A 21,640-nucleotide genomic window follows, 5' to 3' on the forward strand; every position below is an offset into this window, starting at 1 on the left:
TCATTCAAATATTCAGAGAATCCAGATAAATTTTGGAAAACAAGGGACACAGCTGAAAAACAATATTGGATGGCCGTGGTCTTTTGGATCTCAGATAGCACTGCATTAAAACCAAACCCGTTTCTGTAAAGAAAATCATTGTATGGGCTCAGGAACACCATTGTCTATGAGCACAGTTTGATATTCAATTCACAAATGCTAGTGTAAACTTTACCATGCAAACAAATACATTGTATTTAGACATGATACAGAAATACCACCGTCTTATCTGAGCCTGATCTCATTTAAAATGGACTGAGGTAAACGAAAGTTGAAAATGGTCCTGTGGTTAGACCAATCAAAATGTGTGATTCTTTTTGGAAATCATGAACTCCTCTGGGGTAAAGAAGAGAGGGACTATCCAACTATATAACTTATCCAACTTGTTATAGTGCTCATTTCAAAACCCAGCATCTGTGATGGTATGGAGGGTATCTGGCAAGACACAATTGATTCTGAATGATGTAAACAGGATTTGAGCATATACTGCCATCCGGACAACGGCTTTTTCAGGGAAGAGCTTGAATATTTCAGGAAAACAATATCCAACTTCATTCTGCACATATTACAAAAGTATGGCTTCATAATAGAAGAGTCCAGATGCTAAAATGACCTGTCTGCAGACCAGACATGCCACACTGGGTGCATTATGGATTGAAAAACATGGTTAAGAAGACACCTGACTGTTGAGAAACTGAAATCCTAAAACAGGCAAAAATGGGACGTTTCATTCAGTCTCATTCCCAACTGTAGCAGCTGGTCTCCCCAACTTTTTCAGAATTGGAGTTGTACTTAAAGTAGAACAGATTGAGATTGAAATGCGTATTAATTCTCCTTTTCAGGTTTTGAAAGTGCTATTTAGTTTCTGTAAACACCTTGTGACTGTTGTCACAGATGGAGTTTATTGATGTTCATCACAACCATCTGTGAATGAAATTTCTCTTGCTAAATAAAGATAAAGAAAAACCCAAGAGTTCTGTATATCTTGTAATAAATCTCTAAAGATGTTTAGTCCTAGATGGCCTCTCAGATGTGATCGATTATTGTCATAATCTTCACATTATTCAGAATAGACACTTGCACTTACATTAATAAGCATGAATTGTGATTTAAACCATTGAGTTTGAAGTTGAGTATTTATGACTGAGATGTACTGCAGTGAGGTCTGAATCTATCACATTAGAAACTAGTTTAGCTCAAGTGTTTCACTAATGATGCAGTCAAAAGGTAAAGTGATGGAATGTCTTGTGGGTGACAGCAGTTATGGAAGACTTATGATGTCAAGGGGGCAAAGCTGTTTTTCAAAGGCTTTTCCCTCCTGTTGCATAACTGTTTCAGTGATTCTTGATGCAGTGTTCCAAATGTATGATAACTGACTTTTTCTCCTTTCTCTCTCCTTGTCTCTGTGTGTGTGTGTGTGTGTGTTCTCTCTGTGGGGTCTCAGTGGACCTGCTGGGTCTGTTGAAGTGGCGCTCCAACACCAGCCTGCTCCAGCAGAACCTGCGGCAGCTCATGAAGGTGGAAGGAGGAGAGGTTGTCAAGGTCAGTCAAGTCAAGTTCACACTTACAGTTCTTCACCTCGCTGCTTTAGTCCACAGCGCTCTGTCAAATCTTTCTCCTTTATACTACATGTTCCGAGTATCTGGCCATCACGTCTTTTTATAGCCGGTTATTGAAATCACATAGGCTGAAAAGGACTGACAGAGGACCTTGTCCTTTGTGTTAGTATCAGTTGTGTGGAGTGAAAAGTTGGTCCAGGTGGCCTTGTTACCACAGCCAACCTTTCAACTAGCTTTCTTTTCACATTTCAGTGTGCATTTTCTCTTCTCTAGGTAGTCAGCTTTTTTGGAATCAGAACGATCCCATTTTGCCCCAGGCCTTGGGCACGGCTTGTTCTTGAGCCACGTCAACAGCTCTGAGTAAAAATGGAACCCAGCTTTCATTTCATATCTAGCCAAAGCGCCTGGCCATTTCCTGCCATCCAAATTATACCGTGACTCATCAGGCACGAGGTCACTAAATAAATCACAAGTAAGCGAGGGAGTGCTGCAGCGTTTCTCCGGCGAGAGCCTGGAGATTGGACACCACGGCAAGGCTGCGCTGGCCCGCTGGCACCCTGTAGACGGCCACTCCCACTCCCAAATGGGAACAGCAGCCTCTACCTCACCTGGCCAGTGAATACGCTCTTAGTATTACTGAAACACACACACACACACACACACACACACACACACACACACACACACACACACACACTCCAGGAGACCCTGAGTCACACTGCTGGAGCTGACACGAGGCATTCTAGCCCTCTGCCTGTGCACCTCATTTAGCTCCTGTAGGCCTGTAGGTGGAATGCACTCTATCTGCAGATGTTGTGCTCGTCATCAGAATCACCTCCATGGCTCCTTGAACTCTTTCATTAATGCATATCTGACCTATGCAGGAATGTACGAGGATGCAATATATGTACTGTATAGTTGGAATATGTCCGTGGGGTCCTCTGAATCAATTGCTTGAAAGCTTTTTGTGTGCATGTGTGTGTTTCTTTGTGTGAGTGATTCATGTCACTCTGAAGTCCCTGTAGACTTGTAGGTTGATTTATTCTGGTATATTTACTCCCCCACCACATGATATTTGCAGTCACGCTTCCTATGTACTAAACAGTGCTGAATAGAAGCTTTCTCAGCCAAAAGAAAAAAAAAATATTTTATCCCCCTCCAGGTTCTCCTACAGCAACGTCTTTTTAGAAAAAAAGCAACAGGAAACAAAAATATTGTTAGAAACACCTTCTTCGTGCTGCGCCTCGACCATCTGTTCTTGTCAGAACGGCTGATTCCATCAGTACAACAGCCACCCTCATGAGGCCCTCTCTACTTCTGCCCTCTCCTTTCAAGGCTCATTATTCTAATGCAGGATCTCTCTGGCAATATTTTGATTGAGCGTGGATTTATGCGCTGGCCTGATCATGTCTGGGTGCTGCCTCAGTGCCATCAATCTCCACAGCTCTCCCTGGGACACATCTTGGAGGGCTGATTGCAGGAACCCTGCCATGATGTTCCTCAGTTCCTTCATGGCTGACAATGCGTTCCTGCATCTCCACACGTGCACACACACACACACACACACACACACACACACACACAGATATGCACACACACAGATATGCACACATACAGACCAGACAAACATACATCTCTGTAACCACCGCACAGTTCCATCAAAGCACTCCATGTGTCTTGGAGGGGTTTGTTTTGATCAGTGTTCTCCCTGCTGAAACGAAGAAGCTGGCCCCAGGACAGGAATAGCTGAAATACTTTGTGCTGGTATGTAGGCAGGCAGTTTGACTGGAGAGTGTGTGGGGAGGCTTGGCAGGGCAGGGCAGGGCTGTGGTAGCATGATCCAACAAGAGTAGTTTTTCCATCCATCCCTGCTATCAACACTCACTTCATGGGAACTCTGCACTCTTAAAACAAATGTGTTAAGCACAACTTGTGTTGTTTTGTTTTAACACATCTCTGTGTCCAGATAGGGACAACACAAGTTTGTGTTGTTTCCTTTTTTTATTTGTTACACAGAATGTGTTGAAAATAACACAGCTTGTGTTGTTTTTTAACACATCACTGTGTCTAGATAGGGACAACACATTCGTTTTAAGAGTGTGGCAATATGCTATTCAGATGAACACCTGCAAGAAGTGCAGAGCCCCTCTGGGTCCTGTACTTCTGCAGTGTACTCAGGCTGTGCTGTGTAGTGTGTGGTGTGTAGTGTGTGTGTGGTGTGTAGTGTGTGTAGTGTGTGTGGTGTGTAGTGTGTAGTGTATGGTGTGTGTAGTGTGTGGTGTGTGGTGTGTAGTGTGTGTACTGAGAGGGTCTGTTGGGAAGACTGAGATGGCCGTGTGAAGGGAAGCAGGTGACTGACAGCTCTCATCTCTCTCCCGCTCTCTTTGCACTTTCCAGACTAGCTCACAAGGCCAGCACCTCTTCGGCTTCAAAGCTGTACCCTTACATTTCTCTTCCTGGTCCACACACACACACACACACACACACACACACACACTCTCTCTCTCTTTCTTTCTCCCTGCCTCTCTCTTAAGAACATATTATTGGTCTAAAAGCAGTCCTTCCCTCAACAACAAGGCTTTCAGAGCTTATGTGTTGTGAGAGAACAACTGTCGTTCACCCTCTCTGTCCCTCTCCCCTCAAAACTCTTGACTGAAATTAGTTTTGAAATAAAGTGACATGCAAAGGGAGACGAGAAGATAGAGTAATGACAGCCTGCAAATAAAATGCACTCAAGGATCTTAATACACTCATAGGGGTCCTATTAATAGCATGATTAAGTGATTGTGACCATATTAGCAAAGAAATGGGGGTTTAAGCTGCTACCATTTTTGACACTCTTGGAAAAATGATTTTGAGATTGATGAGTACTGATGGGCTGGATGGGATTAGCAAATCCCTGAGGTCCAGAGCTAGGCCTTTCAGGGCTTTGTATGTTAGACGGAGTCTTTTGAAATCAATTCTTCTTCTGACAGATAGTCATTGAAGAGAAGCAAGTATAGGAGAAATTATTATTTTTTCGTTCAAGTAAATATGCATCCTGCTTTTCGTATCAGCTGTGGGTTTATAGTTTATACTGCATGTATGGATGATCGTTTCTGCATCTTCGAAGGATAGGACACGCCTCACTTTTGAGATCCGTGTTGAGACAGATGTCCGAAGCAATTATTACACCTCAACACTTGGGTCGGATGTTAGTGAGAGGCCATGGACTGGAAATGGGTGGCTACATAGTGTGCCTCTCAAATGTCTAGGACCAACAACCTCAACTTCTGGTTTTGTCTTGAGTTCAGTGTGTTGGCTTGCTTGCTGATCCTGCTTCCTTAAAACGCCCACATTTCTTTTCCCCTCCCTGAAGTGTAGCACTTGAATGACAATGGCCATGCACTAGAATGTCTTGACTGTAACTCATCCTGACAGTGGTATGGAACTGGCTGTTTTCTGTACCCCCTCCCATGCATTGGCAGCATTACAGAGCGTAAAGACTGGTGATGACCTCGTCAGGAAGATTTACATGAGATGACAGTGAGATGGACACTTTCCCTCTCTGTGCTAACCTCCCTCCCTTTCAAAATGTGCCCATCAGTTTCTACAAGACACCCTGGATGCCCTCTTCAACATCATGATGGAGAATTCTGACAGTGACACATTTGACACCCTGGTTTTTGATGCTTTGGTAAGTACATTTGTATTTGTCATTTTTATTTTTAACAAATGTATTTTGTTATTATGTTTATTATTTTATTATTATTAAGTTGTTTTTTTACTTTCCTCATCTCTATCCTCTGCCACTGTTAAAACAGCTATTATGTTGTTATATCATATTCAAATATATTAATAGCAGACCTGGATGACAGCAGCACCATATGTCGATGCATGTAATACTAACCACTACAAAGCAAGCCTGCACATCACAGTTTGAAAGTATGTGGTGACTACCTCGGGTGGTTGAGTCTTTTGGAAAAACACACACACACACCTGAAAGGAATGCGGAGCATTTTCCCCGAGGAAGTGTCCCATCATGTGCAGGCCCAGGCTGCGATCTGAGGCCGTGCAGCCCAAACGCGGCTTAACTCTGCCCTCTGCTTGTCCTCCGCCGCAGACTCTACAAAGCACCGCTGGAGTCAAATGAGGATCTCATCCTCGCTTGCTTGCCCACTATTTATTCATAAGCTTTCAGACTAATTTAACTTTCATCTTTTGCTATTTGTTAATCTTCTCATTAGTAAGCTTTGAGTGGAACGTTCTGTCTTTTGTTGTCTTTTTAGGCAAAGAAACATTGGTTTCTCATCATTTTCAATTCAATTTTCCTCTTTATTTAACTAATAGGAAAGTTAATTTAGATCCGTGGTCTGCCTAAATGATGCGACTCTGTAACTTTGCTGTGAATAACAGACTGGAAATGTTAGCTCACTCTGGCTAGGTGTAGCATCTCCACCTCACTTTTGAGGCATAGCTTGTATTACTTTATGCTTTCTGTCAAAATCTGACTGTTAGCAAGGACTCATTGCCACAATGAAATCCATGCTAATCCTTTTTTAACATGTCATAGCCTTATTTGTTAGCATATTCTGCAAGTAAATCACTTCATTTTCATACTGGATGCTCAGTCAGAACCCTTTGCAATAGAGAAATACTCTAAACAGTTCTAAGCTCTTCCTCGTTTCCTGTCATGTTCTGCATAAGGGTGACAATATCCATAAAACACAGACTTCCACTAAATAACTTTGCCATTTTCTCAGCGGATCCGGTTACAGGTGTGTGGTCTATTGGACCTATATATTTGTACAAAGTGGTCTATCCTTTTTCTGTTATTGGTAATAGTTTTTTTTGCCATCTTTGACAGGTTTTCATAATTGGGCTGATAGCGGACAGAAAGTTCCAGCACTTTAACCCCGTCCTTGAAACCTACATCCGCAAACATTTCAGCGCTACACTTGCCTACACGTGAGTCCACCTCCTCCTCCTCATTAGACACCCATGGCCCCATCACCATGACTACAGCCTTCATGCTGAGTTGTCATTCATTGGGTTTTGTTTTCAACCCATTTACTTGAACACACATTGATACTAGATGCTTTTTCTGTGTCTGTGTGTGTGTGTTTGCAGGAAACTGACAAAGGTGCTGAAGAACTATGTGGACAATGCAGAGAAGCTCACAGATCAGCTCCTCAAGGCCATGAAGGCGCTGGAATACATTTTCAAGTTCATTGTGCGCTCCCGAGTGCTCTTCAATCAGTGAGTTCCCTTGCTCCCACCCCTGGCTATTTACTCACTGAACAAATCAGTTAAGGGAATGCAGGGCGGGTTGTTTGCCCTGCATAATGTGTAAATGGGAAAAGCATAAACTAAGTTGAATGTATCTGTCAAGAACAGATTGTTCATTGGTAATGACTTGGAGAACATTTGTGGGATTTGGCTCACTTGGGCTATTGAATGTGAAGCCAAAGAGGAGTGTACTTCCTAGGAGCCAAGAGGAGTGTACTTCCTAGGAGCAAAGAGAAGTGTACTTCCTAGGAGCAAAGAGGAGTGTACTTCCTAGGAGTAGAGCAGCGCTGAGTTTGGGCTATTGAATGTGAAGCCAAAGAGGAGTGTACTTCCTAGGAGCCAAGAGGAGTGTACTTCCTAGGAGCAAAGAGAAGTGTACTTCCTAGGAGCAAAGAGGAGTGTACTTCCTAGGAGTAGAGCAGCGCTGAGTTTGGGCTATTGAATGTGAAGCCAAAGAGGAGTGTACTTCCTAGGAGTGCAGCAGCGCTGGGTGTGGTTGGCAGCACTATGTGAAGACTCGGGGTGGTGTGCTGTGTCAGTGGGAGACGGGCATCTCGTTCTGTAATTGCTCTTTACCTGTGGCTCGGGTCAGTCCACTGGACTTTTGATCCTTTGAAACAACTTGATTGCTTTTGTGATTAATCATAGTGCAAATTGGATGGCCACAACAAGTGCTCTTTTGTAGAATTAGAAAAGCATTTGTCATATCATAATTGCATTTGCTTTTATTGAAAAGGCCAGGTGTGCACCGCTGATGAGTTTTTAATTAAAACGCCGAAAGCGTCACTCGCCATGTTTAAATTCCACCTTATGAATTCCAATATGTCCCCTTAGATAACCCCTCTTCCCCATAAATGACGCGACCCCACTTCATTTGCAGTTTATTTGCGGTTCAGCTCAGTGGGGAAAGGTCGTCCTCGTAATTGAACAGGCCAGACTGTGATAGCACCTGCGCTAAAGATTGATTGCCATCAGTGCTGGTGACCCGTGTCAGGGAGTGGACGGGTTAGAGGACCACAGGAGCAGCTTCATAGACTGTCATCTGTGGGAAAGAGTTTTTTCTGTGTGTGTGTGTGTTTGTGTGTGTGTGTGTGTGTGTGTGTGTGTGTGTGTGTGTGTGTGTGCATGGTAGAGAGCGAAGCCGCTGCACAAATCAGCTGGCTCCTTCAGAGAGCGGAGCTGTTTAGGGGGCTGATATATAACCCCGAGGCCTAATTGAGTGTGAAAGATTTGATTGGTAGGTGTGTGGTGGGAAGAGGACAGTCTGCCCTCTCCCTCGTCTGACCCAGAATAACAGCAGCCGACTCCAATAGGAAGAGGCACCAGCAACAGCAGGTGGGACGCAGCATGGCCCTACCAGTCTGCTGGACTCCGCACTGTCCATGTTATTTACGTAAAGCCTAAGTTCTGGAGGGCAGTGAGAGGAGGATGATGACTTGGGGATGAAAGAAACTCGTGGCCTTTTTTTGTGGCAGTCATGCTGATCACAGTAATCAAAGTAGTGTCATGGTGAGGCTTGAGATAAGCTTGTGTTATCTTTTTAGGAGGGTGTGTGTGTGTGTTGTGTCTGTGCTGTGTAGTGTGTGTGTGTGTGTGTGTGTGTGTGTGTGTGCCCCTGCGTGTCCAGTGAGCAGTGGGTGGGTAGGCCCTTGGATTGGCTAGTGGAACATCAGTCTGACATGGTAGAGAGGAGGCCATAATCACCCAGAGACATAAGGTGGGAGGCCTGCTGGGACTAACAACTTGTCCAGACATAAGTGTGTGTGTGTGTGTCTCCATGTGCGAGTGTACATGTTTGTAAAAGAACAACAAAAAGCCACCATCCTCACTCAGATAGGTGTTAGAATATAAAGTGCTAGCACCAGCAGCACCCCCTCCTCCCCCACCACCCCCTCCCTCTTTTCAACATGTTTGGGTGAACCCCCTCCCTGGCTGTGAAGCAGCGTGAGGCGAATGCGTCCTGCGCCACACGGAGAGAGAGAGAGAGAGAGAGAGAGATGCCTGCTTGTGCTTTGATCAATAGGCACTTCCGATAAAGCGCAGGCTGGCTGTGCGGGGGGGCTGCGAGTGCTTGACACACATCATTAGTTTGCATCTCCCACCCCCAACCACCTCATTTGCTGTTAATACCCAGTTTGCTGAGATTTATGGATCATTGTGGAGGCGCTCGTACAGGCATTTGCATTTGTTTGGAATTAGAATGCACTGAAGGAGGGCTGCTTTTGTGTGTGCATGCCCTCTGAGATGGATGCTACAGTAACCCCCTCGTTGCTTTGTAACAATGCAGAGCTGTCTGGACATAAGCAGTAATGTGAGCGTTAAGAGAGTGAGCAGGTCATTAAGGTGCCAGAGTTTTACTAAGTTGTCTATTTGGAGGATTTCTGCAGTGGTGTCCAGTCTTAAGGCACACCCACACAAATCTCATGCACACAATTATCTGCATGCTCACAGACAGACCACACACACACACACACACACACACACACACACACACACACACACACACTTTCTCCTAGCTGTCCATCATATCCAATGATGATGCTTGCTCCAGGGAGGGGGTAGAGAGGGGAGTACAGAAATAGAGTGGTGAGTACAGCACACGCACACGCGCACACACACACACACACACACACACACACACACACACACACACACACACACCATATACACATGCTTAGACTCATCTACACACAAGCACTCCCTCTCTCTCTCCCTCTCTCTCCCCTTCTCTCTCTCTCACACACACAGACAGACACACACAAAAGCTGTCATGCAGACGGGCTACATAGAGGCTGTCCTCGTTGCCTCCACTGGCCGGCTCCATAAGTGGCACATTTGCCGTGCTGATCAGGCCATAATAAGTTTCCGGCTCCTCAGTGCCAGAAGGCAGGTGTGCACAGGGTCATGTGCCTTTTGTTTTATATGCAAATGACATGGCAGTGTTTCTATCTGCCTGAATTAGCATAGGGAACAAATTTGGGCCAGGCTTTGTCTGTGTGTGTGTGTGATGAGCTGCTACAGCGTGAATGAGGTGTGTGTGATGGAGAGTCGGCCATCTGGCAGTATTACTTTGTGTGTGTGTTTGTGCGTGGTCTGTGCAAACAGCAGGTCTCTTGATCTTGTGTTGTCTGTGTGTTGTGGTTGGTGATGAGTTCTCTTCCTCTATGCCTTCCCTGCAGGCTGTACGAGAACAAAGGTGAGGCCGACTTCATGGAGTCCCTGAGGAACCTCTTCACCTCCTTTAACAACATGATGAACAGCAGCGCGGAGAACACGAGCATGGTGAAGGTGAGGACGAGCAGCCTTGTCCAGAGACAAGGCTCATCTGATGGGCTGCTTACCCAGGTCACCCCCTCTTATCTGTGGAAAGCTATGGGGTGTGCTGCACAGGTTGCTGTGTAGGTGCACTCAAGTAACAATGATGCTGTGATATTGTGACTTCAAAAAGGGAGGTTTAACTTGGTTTGTTCCTCCCTGTGTTTTAGTGGGCATACTATTTCCATGGGCACTGTGAAGTATGTGCGAGCTCACTTCCTTGTGTTTTCTGCCTTGATGGTTTTGTGGTATTAGATGGAAGGATGCAGTGGTTTCCCTCATCCACCAGATTGTACTCATTTTCTTGCATGTACTAAACTACCTAGGTTTGGTTCTCTGCTTAAAAACCTAATTGTGTAATTTGGAAGACACAAGCCTGATAAGAAGCCACTGTCTCCCCCAGTCTCCCCCTGTCTCCCCTCCCTTTCTTCTTCCCTGAACGCTACTCTTTCTATTGACTGTGTCTGTATTTGTTTCATATTGCTTTACAGTCTTTATTGAACTGACTATCTTTCTTCTTTCCTTTCTCTCTCTCTCTCTCACTGCTTCTGTTTCATGTAGTGCTCTCACTTGTGTATGTACAGTCTGTTTGCCTCTCTGTGTGTGTGCTTGTGCATGCTGGCTTGTGTCATGTTCATAGTTTGAGTGTTCAATGTCCTTGTCATTTGCATGTCTAGTTGGAGTTGTGTCTCGCTCCTCTAGATGAATCTCTTGTGTATGCACATTTGATTGTTCTGTACTTTTATAACTTTCTCTGTGTGTTTGTGTATGTGTACTTTGCGTCTGCTGTGTGGTTGTGTGTATGTGTGCCTTCTTCCTGCTGTCCGAATATGTCTCTCTCTCTCTCTCTCTCTCTGTGTGTGTGTGTGTGTGTGTGTGTGTGTGTGTGTGTTCTCTTTCTCATTCTGATCTCTGCCCTTGCTTCCTCCTCTGTGGCTGAGGGCACTTCTGGGCTCCTCTCCTCTCCTCTCCTCTCCTCTAGCTTCTGCTCAAGGTATTTCTGATCTGCTCGTTCTTTCTCTTCACACTGTCACTCTCCTCCACTGCTGCCATGGCCACCTTGCCACAGTTTTGCATCAGTGTCCTGCTGTGTGTGTTCAGATGTGGAATGGGTATGAAATGCCTGAAATGTCCATGGCTTCTAGCATTCTGGGTGTTAAGGATTTAAACTCTAGGTCTTTGGCCAAGCTAAGCACACGCACAGGCACACGCACACGCACATCCACACACACATGAGCACACACACACACACACACAGGGATCAGATCCTTAGCAGAGAGGTGGAAGTCAATCCAGAGGCAGTTTCTGTGTAATTGGCCCAGATATTAGCTGAAATGCCAGTAAATTAAAAATTGATCTTGAGGAACTGGCTGATGGAGGGCTCACCATTCCCCCTGCAAGCCTGGCCTATGTGTGCCTCCTGACAGCTGGGATGCAGTCTTATCACCATACCGCATTCTGCAAAACATCTGGTGTGTGTGTGTGTGTGTGTGTGTGTGTGTGTGTGTGTGTGTGTGTGTGTGTGTGTGTGTGTGTGTGTGTGTGTGTGTGTGTGTGTGTGTGTGTGTGTGTGTGTGTGTGCGCGTTTGTGTGTGTGTGCGCACGCGCACTTGGGCAGGGGACATGGTTGTGTGCTTGCCTTTGTTCATGTTTTTGTGCACCTCTTTGTTTGTCCCTGCATGGTGTGTGGGTGTATGTTTGAGAGCCAGAGCATGGAAAAGGACAGGACCCAATACACACACACACACACACACACACACACACACACACACATTCCTTTCGGTGAATGTGATTTGCCAGAAGCTAGCGGCCTGTATCTCCCTGCTCTAATAATCAAGATGTAAAACAGGCGCTTTGTGAAAAGCCACAAATCAAACATTTGTCAAAGGCAGAAAAAAAGGCCATCCCAGCCTCCCTGCAGGGATTAGATCACTGTTCTAACCTTGAAAAGGTCTGCGGCACATTAAGATTCTTAGCACACTGATTTAGACTGTTCACAAGTGAAATTTCTGACTAGCGGAAAAGTCATATTCATAAGAGGTTTTATGGAGAGGATTACACAAACTCTTGATTTACTTCTCTGCTGTAATTGGATGGTATTGATAAAAGCATCACTTGTGAGGAAGATACAGTAGGTATGCTCAGCCTCGTCTGCAAAGCTGCACAGTCACTTCACAAAAGGCACCTATGGCAATAGTCAAGAGCACCTTTTGAAACCCCATTTGCATTATATGCAGTGTTATAATGTCATTTAACTAGATGTACTGCAAAGCGGTACAAAATATGACTGCCGTTCAGTCCTGCACATTCTCTTTATGCTTGTCAATTTGTCTCCATCTCCTACTCAGTGTGTGTTTGTTTTGTTTTTGTGTATATGTGTGCTTCTCTATGTGTGTTCGCTTGTGTGTGTGTGTGTGTGGGGAGGTATTGGGGTGTGTGTGTGCATTTGTGCCTGCTTGCCTGCATGTGTGTGTGTTTTTATGTGTGGTGTGTGTGTGTGTGTGTGCATTTGTGCCTGCTTGCCTGCATGTGTGTGTGTTTTTATGTGTGGTGTGTGTGTGGTGTGTGTGTGTGTGCTTGCGCCTGCCTGTGTGTGTGTGCGCGTGTGTGTGTAGCTGATATGGCCCCCCGTGAACGGAATTCCACGAAACTTGGCATGCATTCATAATGATCCTACGCTTCAAATTTCGTGCAGTGTTGAACATGTCAGTCAAAGATACCTGTGATTACCATGCCTCGTTTTTGCGCTTTCATTTTTAACTAGGTGGTGCTATACCTCAATTGAGTGGATATGGGATGGGTTGACATGGCCCATTGAGACAAACATGCGAAAAGATGTTGGCACCAAGGTTCTCAAGATATTCACAGAAAACTGTCTGCCCTATCCTCTTTTTGGGGGGCCTGTCTGCGGGTGGGCGACTGATCAAAACGAAAATCAATGGTTCCGTATCATCCTGGTGGGCATACGTACCCACCAAGTTTCATGCAGTCTGGTCTTTCATGCAGTCCGGTCCCGGGAATCGTTGATGTTGACACAAATTTACTGAAGGAATTTTTTTTAATATAAAATCCGGAAGAAAAATGCAGTAACTCTCACTAAATCTATATGACCGCCGCTTTGCTAGCGAGCCGGTCATAATTATATTAAATCCTCAAATACATTTACATAGTTTCACAAGTGATTCTTTGGACTGTACAGCAAAACAGAAATACAGAAAAGTATTTTCACAGTATTAAGAAAAATAATGTTCTTTGGTCATTTACAATTCCTTATGCTCATGTCTATATAAATATCTTTTTTCCAAGTACCGTTTTCCTTTTTTCTTTGAGCTGCCGGCGGGTGTTAATGATGTTCTCGGACAGAGGTGGGGGAAAAAAGAGCACCAATAAGAGGCGCTCCTCTAGGGAGACACGCTTGGAGAATTCTAATCGCATTTCCCATGCCTCTCTGTAACAGACCCAAATATACCGTTCCACGGGACTCTCTCTGAGTGGGCGTCAGAGCTGCTCTCTCTCTCTCTCTTCTCTCTCTCTCTCTCTCTCTCTCTCTCTCTCTCTCTCTTTCTCTCTCTCTTTCTCTCTAGCTCCCTCCCTCCCCACCTTCTCTCTCTTCTCTTTACAGTGGCATGAACACTGAGAAATCCCCATTACAGGGAGGGACAGGCTGAAAAAAGGGGCCTTGTTATTCAACCCCAAAGCAGGCCCAAGAAGTGGCAGGCGTGCGAGAAATCACCGTGCCTCCGTGACTGATGTGTCTGTACGCCACAGTCTGCACACCCCCCTCCCCACACCCAACAAACGCTTGAATAACGAGTGAGCTCAAAGCCGGCAGCTCAAAGTCAGATCGACACGCTTGTGCCAACAGCCCAGATTTGAGGCGAGACTAATTCCTTTCTTGTTGGTGCTGTGTACCTGGGTTGGCTGCGAGGTGTGCTTTGCATTTCTCATGGTCAGTCTCCCCGTCACTATTTAGAAGGCTGAGAGCCAGCCTGTCCTAAGCCGTAATATTTGATTGTTTGAGTGTTAAAAAACGGCCACCCTTGTGAAACTGTGTGTGTGTGTGTGCACACAGTAAAGACATAAAGATAAAACAGCCATTTAAGCCTTTAAGGCTCATTTCCTTTTGTAGTTAAATCAATAAAAAACAGGGGAGTCAAACGACTCTCGCCTTGTAAAATTGTGTAGTTCTGTTGTGCAAATATCAACCAAATCCTTATTTTTCCTAATTGAATCCTTCATTTCACATGCACGAGTTAGCCTTGCCAACCTCTAAAGGGCTTTTTTTTTGGGTTGACTCCGCAAGTTGGGTTGTTTTTGGGAAGACATTGCCCCCTGCCCCGCTAGTGTTTCAACGTATTACTTCAATTAGAGAGCTACTAACGGTGTAATGAACTGCATCAGGATGGGAGGTGAACCCAGCCTTGGAAAAGCCATTACAGCGGCAAATATAGAGCCGTCACCTTTCCCCAACCAGTCATTCTTTAAATACCGTGCAGTAATCAGGGCCGTTCGGCAGGACGCCTTCCCCTGAACACTCTCTAATTACAATAGACGTGCATAGTAATTGAAAAACTAATAACAGTTTGTGTACACACACACACACACACAGACACACACACGCACACACGCTGGCGCACACCCGCCCTACAACAGCCCATTGTCGTGCAAGTGTTGCCTTAATGGAAGTCTGTGAGGAGTTGGGCGGCGTAGCGGAGAGCGGCAGGAGTGCAGCTGAGCTGGTCGGAATCCCGCCGCCATCTGCCGAGTCATCCTCTCCACAGCCCTCAGCGTCCCACTGCCTTAAACGCCGCGCTGCTTTTAATGAAGGATGCTCTTTAATCAGACAGCCGGCGCTTTGACGACTTCATTATGGCCGCAGACGGCCAAAGCCAGCCAAAGCTGCTGAGGCTGAAGGGATTGAAATGTCAGTCACCCGGCGCGCTCCGCTGCCAGTCAGTCACAAGTGCCCCCGGGCCAAGAGCCATCCAAGGCCATTCATAACCACCCAAATGCCATTCTGCTGCAATGGACAGGGCTGCATGGGTGTGTGTGTGTGTGTGTGTGTGTGTGCTAGTGTGTGTGTGATCTACCAATAGCCAGAGCTACTCGTAGGCTTAGATGCTGATCACCTGTGGACACACGACTACACATGACTGTCTGAAAGACAATGTTTGCTTGCCCCATTTTCATGCATTCTTCATTGAAGACCCAGTTCTGACCCAAGTCTTTATAAACTTATGCGCTTTGATGTTACTTTTGTTGAAAGAATTTCATACCTATTCAGTTTCAGACTGTCTACAGCTAGCTTCTCTTTTGTGCTTAGATCTTGAAGCTTTTCTTGTTGACTTTTTTTTTTAGTCTAGGGCTTTTTTAGTTATTTTCCATGGTAACAGTTTCAGTGTGGTCTATTATTGATGTTGTATGGCTTGTATCATGGAAGCTGTTTGAAAGCACTTGAGCACAATAATCAGTCTATGTGTATTCTCTCCCCAAGGGCGCCGCATTGAAGTACATTCCAACCATCGTCAATGATGTCAAGCTGGTGTTTGATCCAAAGGAGCTGAGGTAGGTTTGGTTTTAATGCCGTCACTTGTTGCTGTTATGTTGCAGCGACACCCCCCCCCCCCCCCCCCCCCCCCCAACCAAGTTAACTGGTGAACTTTATGTTCCAAAAAGACTTAGAAGTCACAGCCTTCTAGAGAAGGTGAAGGGTGATTGACTGATTGATTTATTACTGGTCTGGTCTCTGCAGACTCTGAGAGAAGGAGAGCTGGCTGTGTCTTCATGCAACGTTTTAGTCACATATGATGAAATGCACACAAACCCCCATTGCAGTCATTATGGGAATTGTTCAGACTAATTCAGACTTTGTTAATTTCCCAAAGGCAATTTGGTTGGAGCTACATGAAAGAGGTACAGCAATACAGTATCCAGACATACACAAATAAACAGAAATAAGTATGAAGTCAATTTTGACAGCAGAGGAGTGTAATTGAATATCTCTTTGAAGTGTTTCACATGATGGCCTATGAATATATATGAGCATGTTTTAAGCATGATGGCCAAAGGCTCAGCTCTTATAAGACATGGATCCTTGAGCAGGATTTCACTGCAATGTCAAGGCTGTCAGAAGTGAAATGAAATGCAGACAGCTCTGCTCAGCTCAGCTCAACACCACCGGCACCAAGCTCAGAAATGGGAGAGAATTAAAGGGGCACTCATCCAAAGATTCCGAAACAGTGAATCTCTGCTATTAGAAATGGCAGTGTCACCGCATCCACACAGGAGGTGGGAGAACAGCATGCACCCTGGGAAGGTGTACTAAGGGTCTTTGTGAAATGAACCCTCATGTGTAAAATGGCAGTCTCTTGCTTTCTTTCTTTTTTTCTTTCTTTCTTTCTCTCTTTCTCTCTTTCTCTCCTTCCCCCTGATTAGCATGATGGGGGACAGGCAGCTGATTAGATAGTGTGTTCCCCACAGCATGGTGGACTGGGCTCAGCTGATTATCTCCTGCTCTGCCCTGAGGGGGCGAGCTTCCGGCCATCTTGCCATTCTCCAGAGATGATGCAGAGGGTTTGTGGTGAAGTGGGGGGGGGGGGGGGTGCTGCTGCTGGTGGTGGTGGTGGTGGTGGGAGGGAGAGCTCTGAGGTTGGTTAAACATGATCAAGTTGCCTTGGTAACATGGCGGCGGTGCTCTTTAGCCTCGTCCGGTGCGCTGGCTGTTGCGTGCTTGCATGAATGCCATTATCATACAATTATCTCCACTTCAGCAGAGAGAGAAGCCAGTGCAGTTTGCAGAGGATCAGCACATTAAATCACTGTTTTTCTGGCTCCCCCTCGTCTCTTGCATTGTGTGAATGGGAGAGAGAGAAGAGGTGTGAAGATGTGCTGTCAGACCGCGCTGCCTGTTTCCTCTGGCAACATTATGCACTCACAGGCCTTTGGAGACATGCATGAATTCATATGTTGGCTTAAGGAGGAAGCTCCCTAGTGCACAGACCTGCACCTGATGGGAGATTTGCCATTCCATGGGAATGTTTCTCTGGTGGCCTTGTATAGGTGTGTGTGTGTGTGTGTGTGTGTGTGTGCGCATTAGCATGGAAATCCCATTTAAGAGCAAACAGTGGCGCACATGCATGTGGCGAGGGAGCTTGCGGTGCGCTGTTGAGATGGCACGTCGCTTTCGTGCAGCCTCCCCCCGGGAGCCGCCTGGATAAACAGGATATCCTCTGGCCGAGCGATGCAGGCTGTGATTATTCCGAGCCACGCTGAATGGGAACAGCGGAGGCATGCAGTGCATTTTGTCGCTGTCAAATAGTGTTGGCTGCTGCTCTTTGTTGTGTGCTGCTGCCTAACCAGCATACCAAAAGGCCCACGTTTTGTTTCCCCGACGCTTCTCTTCACCGTGGCAGAATTATCGCTGGATGTTCAAAGAAAACGTTCTGAAAATGTTCTGAACCCTGTCGTTTTCCATTTGCACACAGACTAAGGGAGTGCGCGGCTCTTTTGATCTCCACCCTCAGATAGCAGCCTCCCAGAAGGACAGGCTGGAGCTGGTCTTCCCTGAGGAGGCCAGAGGGGCCTGTCCGTCACACACGGGGCAGAGAGGGGGGGAGGGGGCGCAGGGTCCAAACAGCATGGCTGGTCATGAGCGGCGCTGGTGCGTTCTCTCCAGGCGGAAGGGATGCGCTTGGGCAGCAGCAGTAGCCGCAGCAACAGCAACAGCGGCGGTGGTGGTGGAGTGAGTGCTGGTGGGCTTTGTGGGGCTTGTAGTCTCTGGTTGCAGGCGTTCTCTGTGCTGCTCTGATGGAGAGAGTTGCAGCCTGAGAGGAGGGAACGACCCTCGCCGCGTGAAGGCCGTTGCGCCGTGGTGCGTGATGGAGTGCGAATCCCTCCGCCTCGCTGCTGTGTGAGGCTCCCCTCGGCTCTTAACCCCCCGCCTCCCAACAAACACATCTTCATCACACACTCCATCTTCCTTTTTAGCCCTTTGGATCTGGTCCCTGAGACTATTTTTCTCCGTTAGTCTGCCGTGCGCAGTCTCTGTACACTTTCAGTATGTCCAACCCCCCCCCCCCCCCCCGTTTTTGGGCTGGGCTGATGTGCCGTGCGCAGCCTGCTGGCACAGAGGTGATTTTTGGCTGGGCTCTCACGAGGCAGCTGAGGGGGAAAAAAACACACACACACGCAGACAAACAGACACAAACATGCACACTCACACACACACTCACACGCAGACAGACACAAAGTCAAACATGCACATTAACTCACCCACTAAACTCTCAGATTTATTTTGCCACGCCGTGTGACTTGCAAGCGGTTTTGTCTCTGTGGGCCACCGTAGCCGGCGGAATGGGACTGAAGGTCAGGCCTCCTCATTAACACACAGACAGTTCTGCTGCATGGCTGTGGCCTGCAGGGGGAGCGCTGGAATGTGCTGGACATGGCAGGGCAGGGCAGGGCAGGGCAGGCACCAGGAGGCACCCCCGTATCTCGTTGAAGACGCCACAAACAGACAAGGAAACCCTGCGGCCTGAGCTGAGGCCAGAATCTACCCCTGTTGCACGGGGCTCTTTTTATCTTGAGATTGTGTTCTGTGGGATGTTACTGGTGCAGTGCTGTCCACTCAGGAGGAAATGGACTTCTAAATATCACAGTGCTTGGCATCTTAAAGGCAAAGATAATAGCACAATGCTGCTCATGCTGTTCAATAGCTTTCATGAAGATACCTCAGGACAGCAGGAGATGATGGCTGTACTTGTGTTGTCTGCAGATCCTTAGAAAGTGATCCTATTCCTTCCCACTAGACACCATGCATACAGCTCATGTTAGCTGTGTCTTTGATGGCCTTCTCATATCCTGGGGGCTCTATATTATAGGCTATAGGGCACTGATATATTTTTGTTTAGGTGTATTTTCCATATGGCTGCGTTCTATTGCGATGTCCATGTATGGCCAGACTGCCTGCGTCTGGCTCTCTGTCACTGTAATTGTAATGTAAGTGGCTATCAGGTACACAATTTGTCATTTAGTGTTTGTAGACACAAGGGAAAGTGTACTGACATTGAGCGATGGGCTTCATCAACTGTAACAGAAACACACACACACACATGGATACACACACCACACACACACACACACACACACACACACACACCCACATTATTTGGAGGCCATTTTTTATTTAATTCACTATTGATGATACCATGATGGTCACTTGACATGGAGTTTATTCTTTTCCTCACAACACCCCCTCCCCACCTCCATGGCCGTGTGCTGTGTGCACCCCACTCATCAGACACCTCTGCCATTACTCCCACTGTCCATTTCCTGTCCTGCTGTCCATCCTCTCCCCCCACATTTCATTCACTCCACACACACACACACACACACACACACACACACACACACAACACACACACACACACACACACACAACACAACCACACACACACACAGAGTGAGCAGTGAAGCTTTTTATCCAGTAGTGGATAGATAGTGAAGGACCTCTCCTCCTCCTCTCAGCACTCAAATGCTGTTCATCTCTCCCTCCCCTCAGCTTCACTGTCTGTCTCTCTTTCTCTCTCTCTCTCTCTCTCTCTCTCTCTCTCTCTCTTCATTTCTCTCTTTCTGTCTGTCTGGCTGTCTCTGGTTCCTTTCTTCTGTGCTGGTAAGAGACAGGGGCTGGGGGGCAGACACCCTGTAGTCAGTCAGTCATGCAGTCAGGCAGGGGGGATGTCGGAGGCTCTCGGGGCGCTGGCAGCCCCCACGGGCAGCGGGCAGGACGCCCGCCATCTCCTCGGCCTCTCATCCCGTGCCAGGCGGCTCGCTCTCTGCCGTGCAGCCAGCAGCACTTCATCCCTACACTGCCCCTGGTGCCCCTGACCACCGCACCGCTCCCAGCACTGGACCCTCCTGCTACGCCACACACACACACACACACACACACACACACACACACACACACACACCACACACACACACACACACACACACACACACACACACACACACACACACACACACACAATGAGGTTTGTCATCCAGAGGTAGTGGCGCCGCAGGGGGTTGTGTGAAGTGCAGTGTGCTCGACGCAGCAATATGTCGGATTGTGATGGATTTTCAGATGATCCGCTGATCAATTGTAATCTTTTTTTTCACATTATTGTGGTTACTTGTATGTTGCTTACCCTTTCCTTTTCTCCCTCTGTTTCTCTCCTTTTCTCTTCATCTCTCTCTCTCTTTCTCTCTCTCTCTATCTCTTTCCCAGTAAACTGTTTACGGAGTTCATTCTGAAGGTCCCAGCAGGACGCCTTATGAAGCAGAAGCTGAACTGCATGATTGACATTGTTGACAGTGATCTCTTCACGCAGCACGGTATGTTATACACACACACACACACACGCACAACACCCAACCGCCTGGGTCTCTGTCCCAGCCCTGTGGTAAAGGTCATCTCTGAGGTGTGTAGGAATGCTGGTGGTTGTCATGGCTCAGGAGAGGAGGATGCCGTGCTAATCCCTTGTATCTGTGTGCAGCATGTGTCTGCTTATCTGTCTGCTATCTGGCCCTGCTCCCGCTCTCTTAATGCTGTTAACAGCCAGCTCCCTGCACTCTGTGTGTCTGACTCTCTACACTCACCCCCCCCCCCCCCGTGGCCCTCTCTTTTTACTTTCTTTCTTCTCTTTCTTTCTCATCACTCTTTCCTTCTACCAATCTTCACTTTCCCCTCCTTTTTCTCATCCTATCTATCTCTCTCTCTCTCTCTTTCTTCCTTTCTTCCTTTCTCTCACTGGTGATGGTGGGCTTGTGGTGAAATGCCACAGAGCAAGGGGGTTAGTCATACTGCTAGCTGCTTCGAAAGACCACACTGCCCAGAGGATTGGCATGGCTAGAGAAGGCCAGCATGCCGTGCCTGGCAGAGGTCTGTGCCACACAGATTAGCATGTGCCCATTGAGGGGGGTGAGAGCCTTGCTGTGGGCATGGCTAACCTCACATATGCTTTCTGTTGCTAGTTTGATGGCACAGTTGATTGGCAGGGCTCTCTCTCTCTCTCCCTTGCCCCCCCCCCTTCTCTCTCTCTCTCTTTTCTCTCCCTCCCTCCCTTCCTTTCTCATGCACACACACACACACACACACACACACACACACACACACACACACACACATGCTCTCCTAGTCTCTCTCCAGATTAAATGTCTATCCTCAGTTCTACATGGGCACAACTGGAGATTAATAACTGATGCATGCTGTTTGCATTTGCATAAGTATACGTGAACAGTGTGCTATTCCGCTCTGTAGACTAGTTTGTGTGCCTGACATGAGTTGATGGAACATAGAATCTATAAATAAGTCAGTTAGTGGAAGCTACTGTTTACATAAGCACACCTTCCTCGGCTTTTAAATCTGCTTACTGCTGCCAGCCTTCACACTCCCCTGGCCTGTTCGGAATATCGT

General features: G+C 46.9%; 1 protein-coding gene across 1 annotated transcript in view; it reads left to right on the forward strand.

Annotated features, from left to right (window-relative positions):
- Window positions 1-21,640, forward strand: part of dock1 (dedicator of cytokinesis 1) — a 216,565-nt gene that overhangs the window by 55,867 nt on the left and 139,058 nt on the right. Inside the window, 7 exon segments of the mRNA XM_042082672.1 lie at window positions 1,484-1,581; window positions 5,185-5,274; window positions 6,446-6,546; window positions 6,709-6,837; window positions 10,047-10,155; window positions 15,677-15,747; window positions 20,453-20,559. Coding sequence (XP_041938606.1) covers window positions 1,484-1,581; window positions 5,185-5,274; window positions 6,446-6,546; window positions 6,709-6,837; window positions 10,047-10,155; window positions 15,677-15,747; window positions 20,453-20,559 — 705 coding nt within the window.

Source organism: Alosa sapidissima, chromosome 24, assembly GCF_018492685.1.
Source record: "Alosa sapidissima isolate fAloSap1 chromosome 24, fAloSap1.pri, whole genome shotgun sequence".
Classification (NCBI taxonomy): Eukaryota; Metazoa; Chordata; class Actinopteri; order Clupeiformes; family Clupeidae; genus Alosa; species Alosa sapidissima.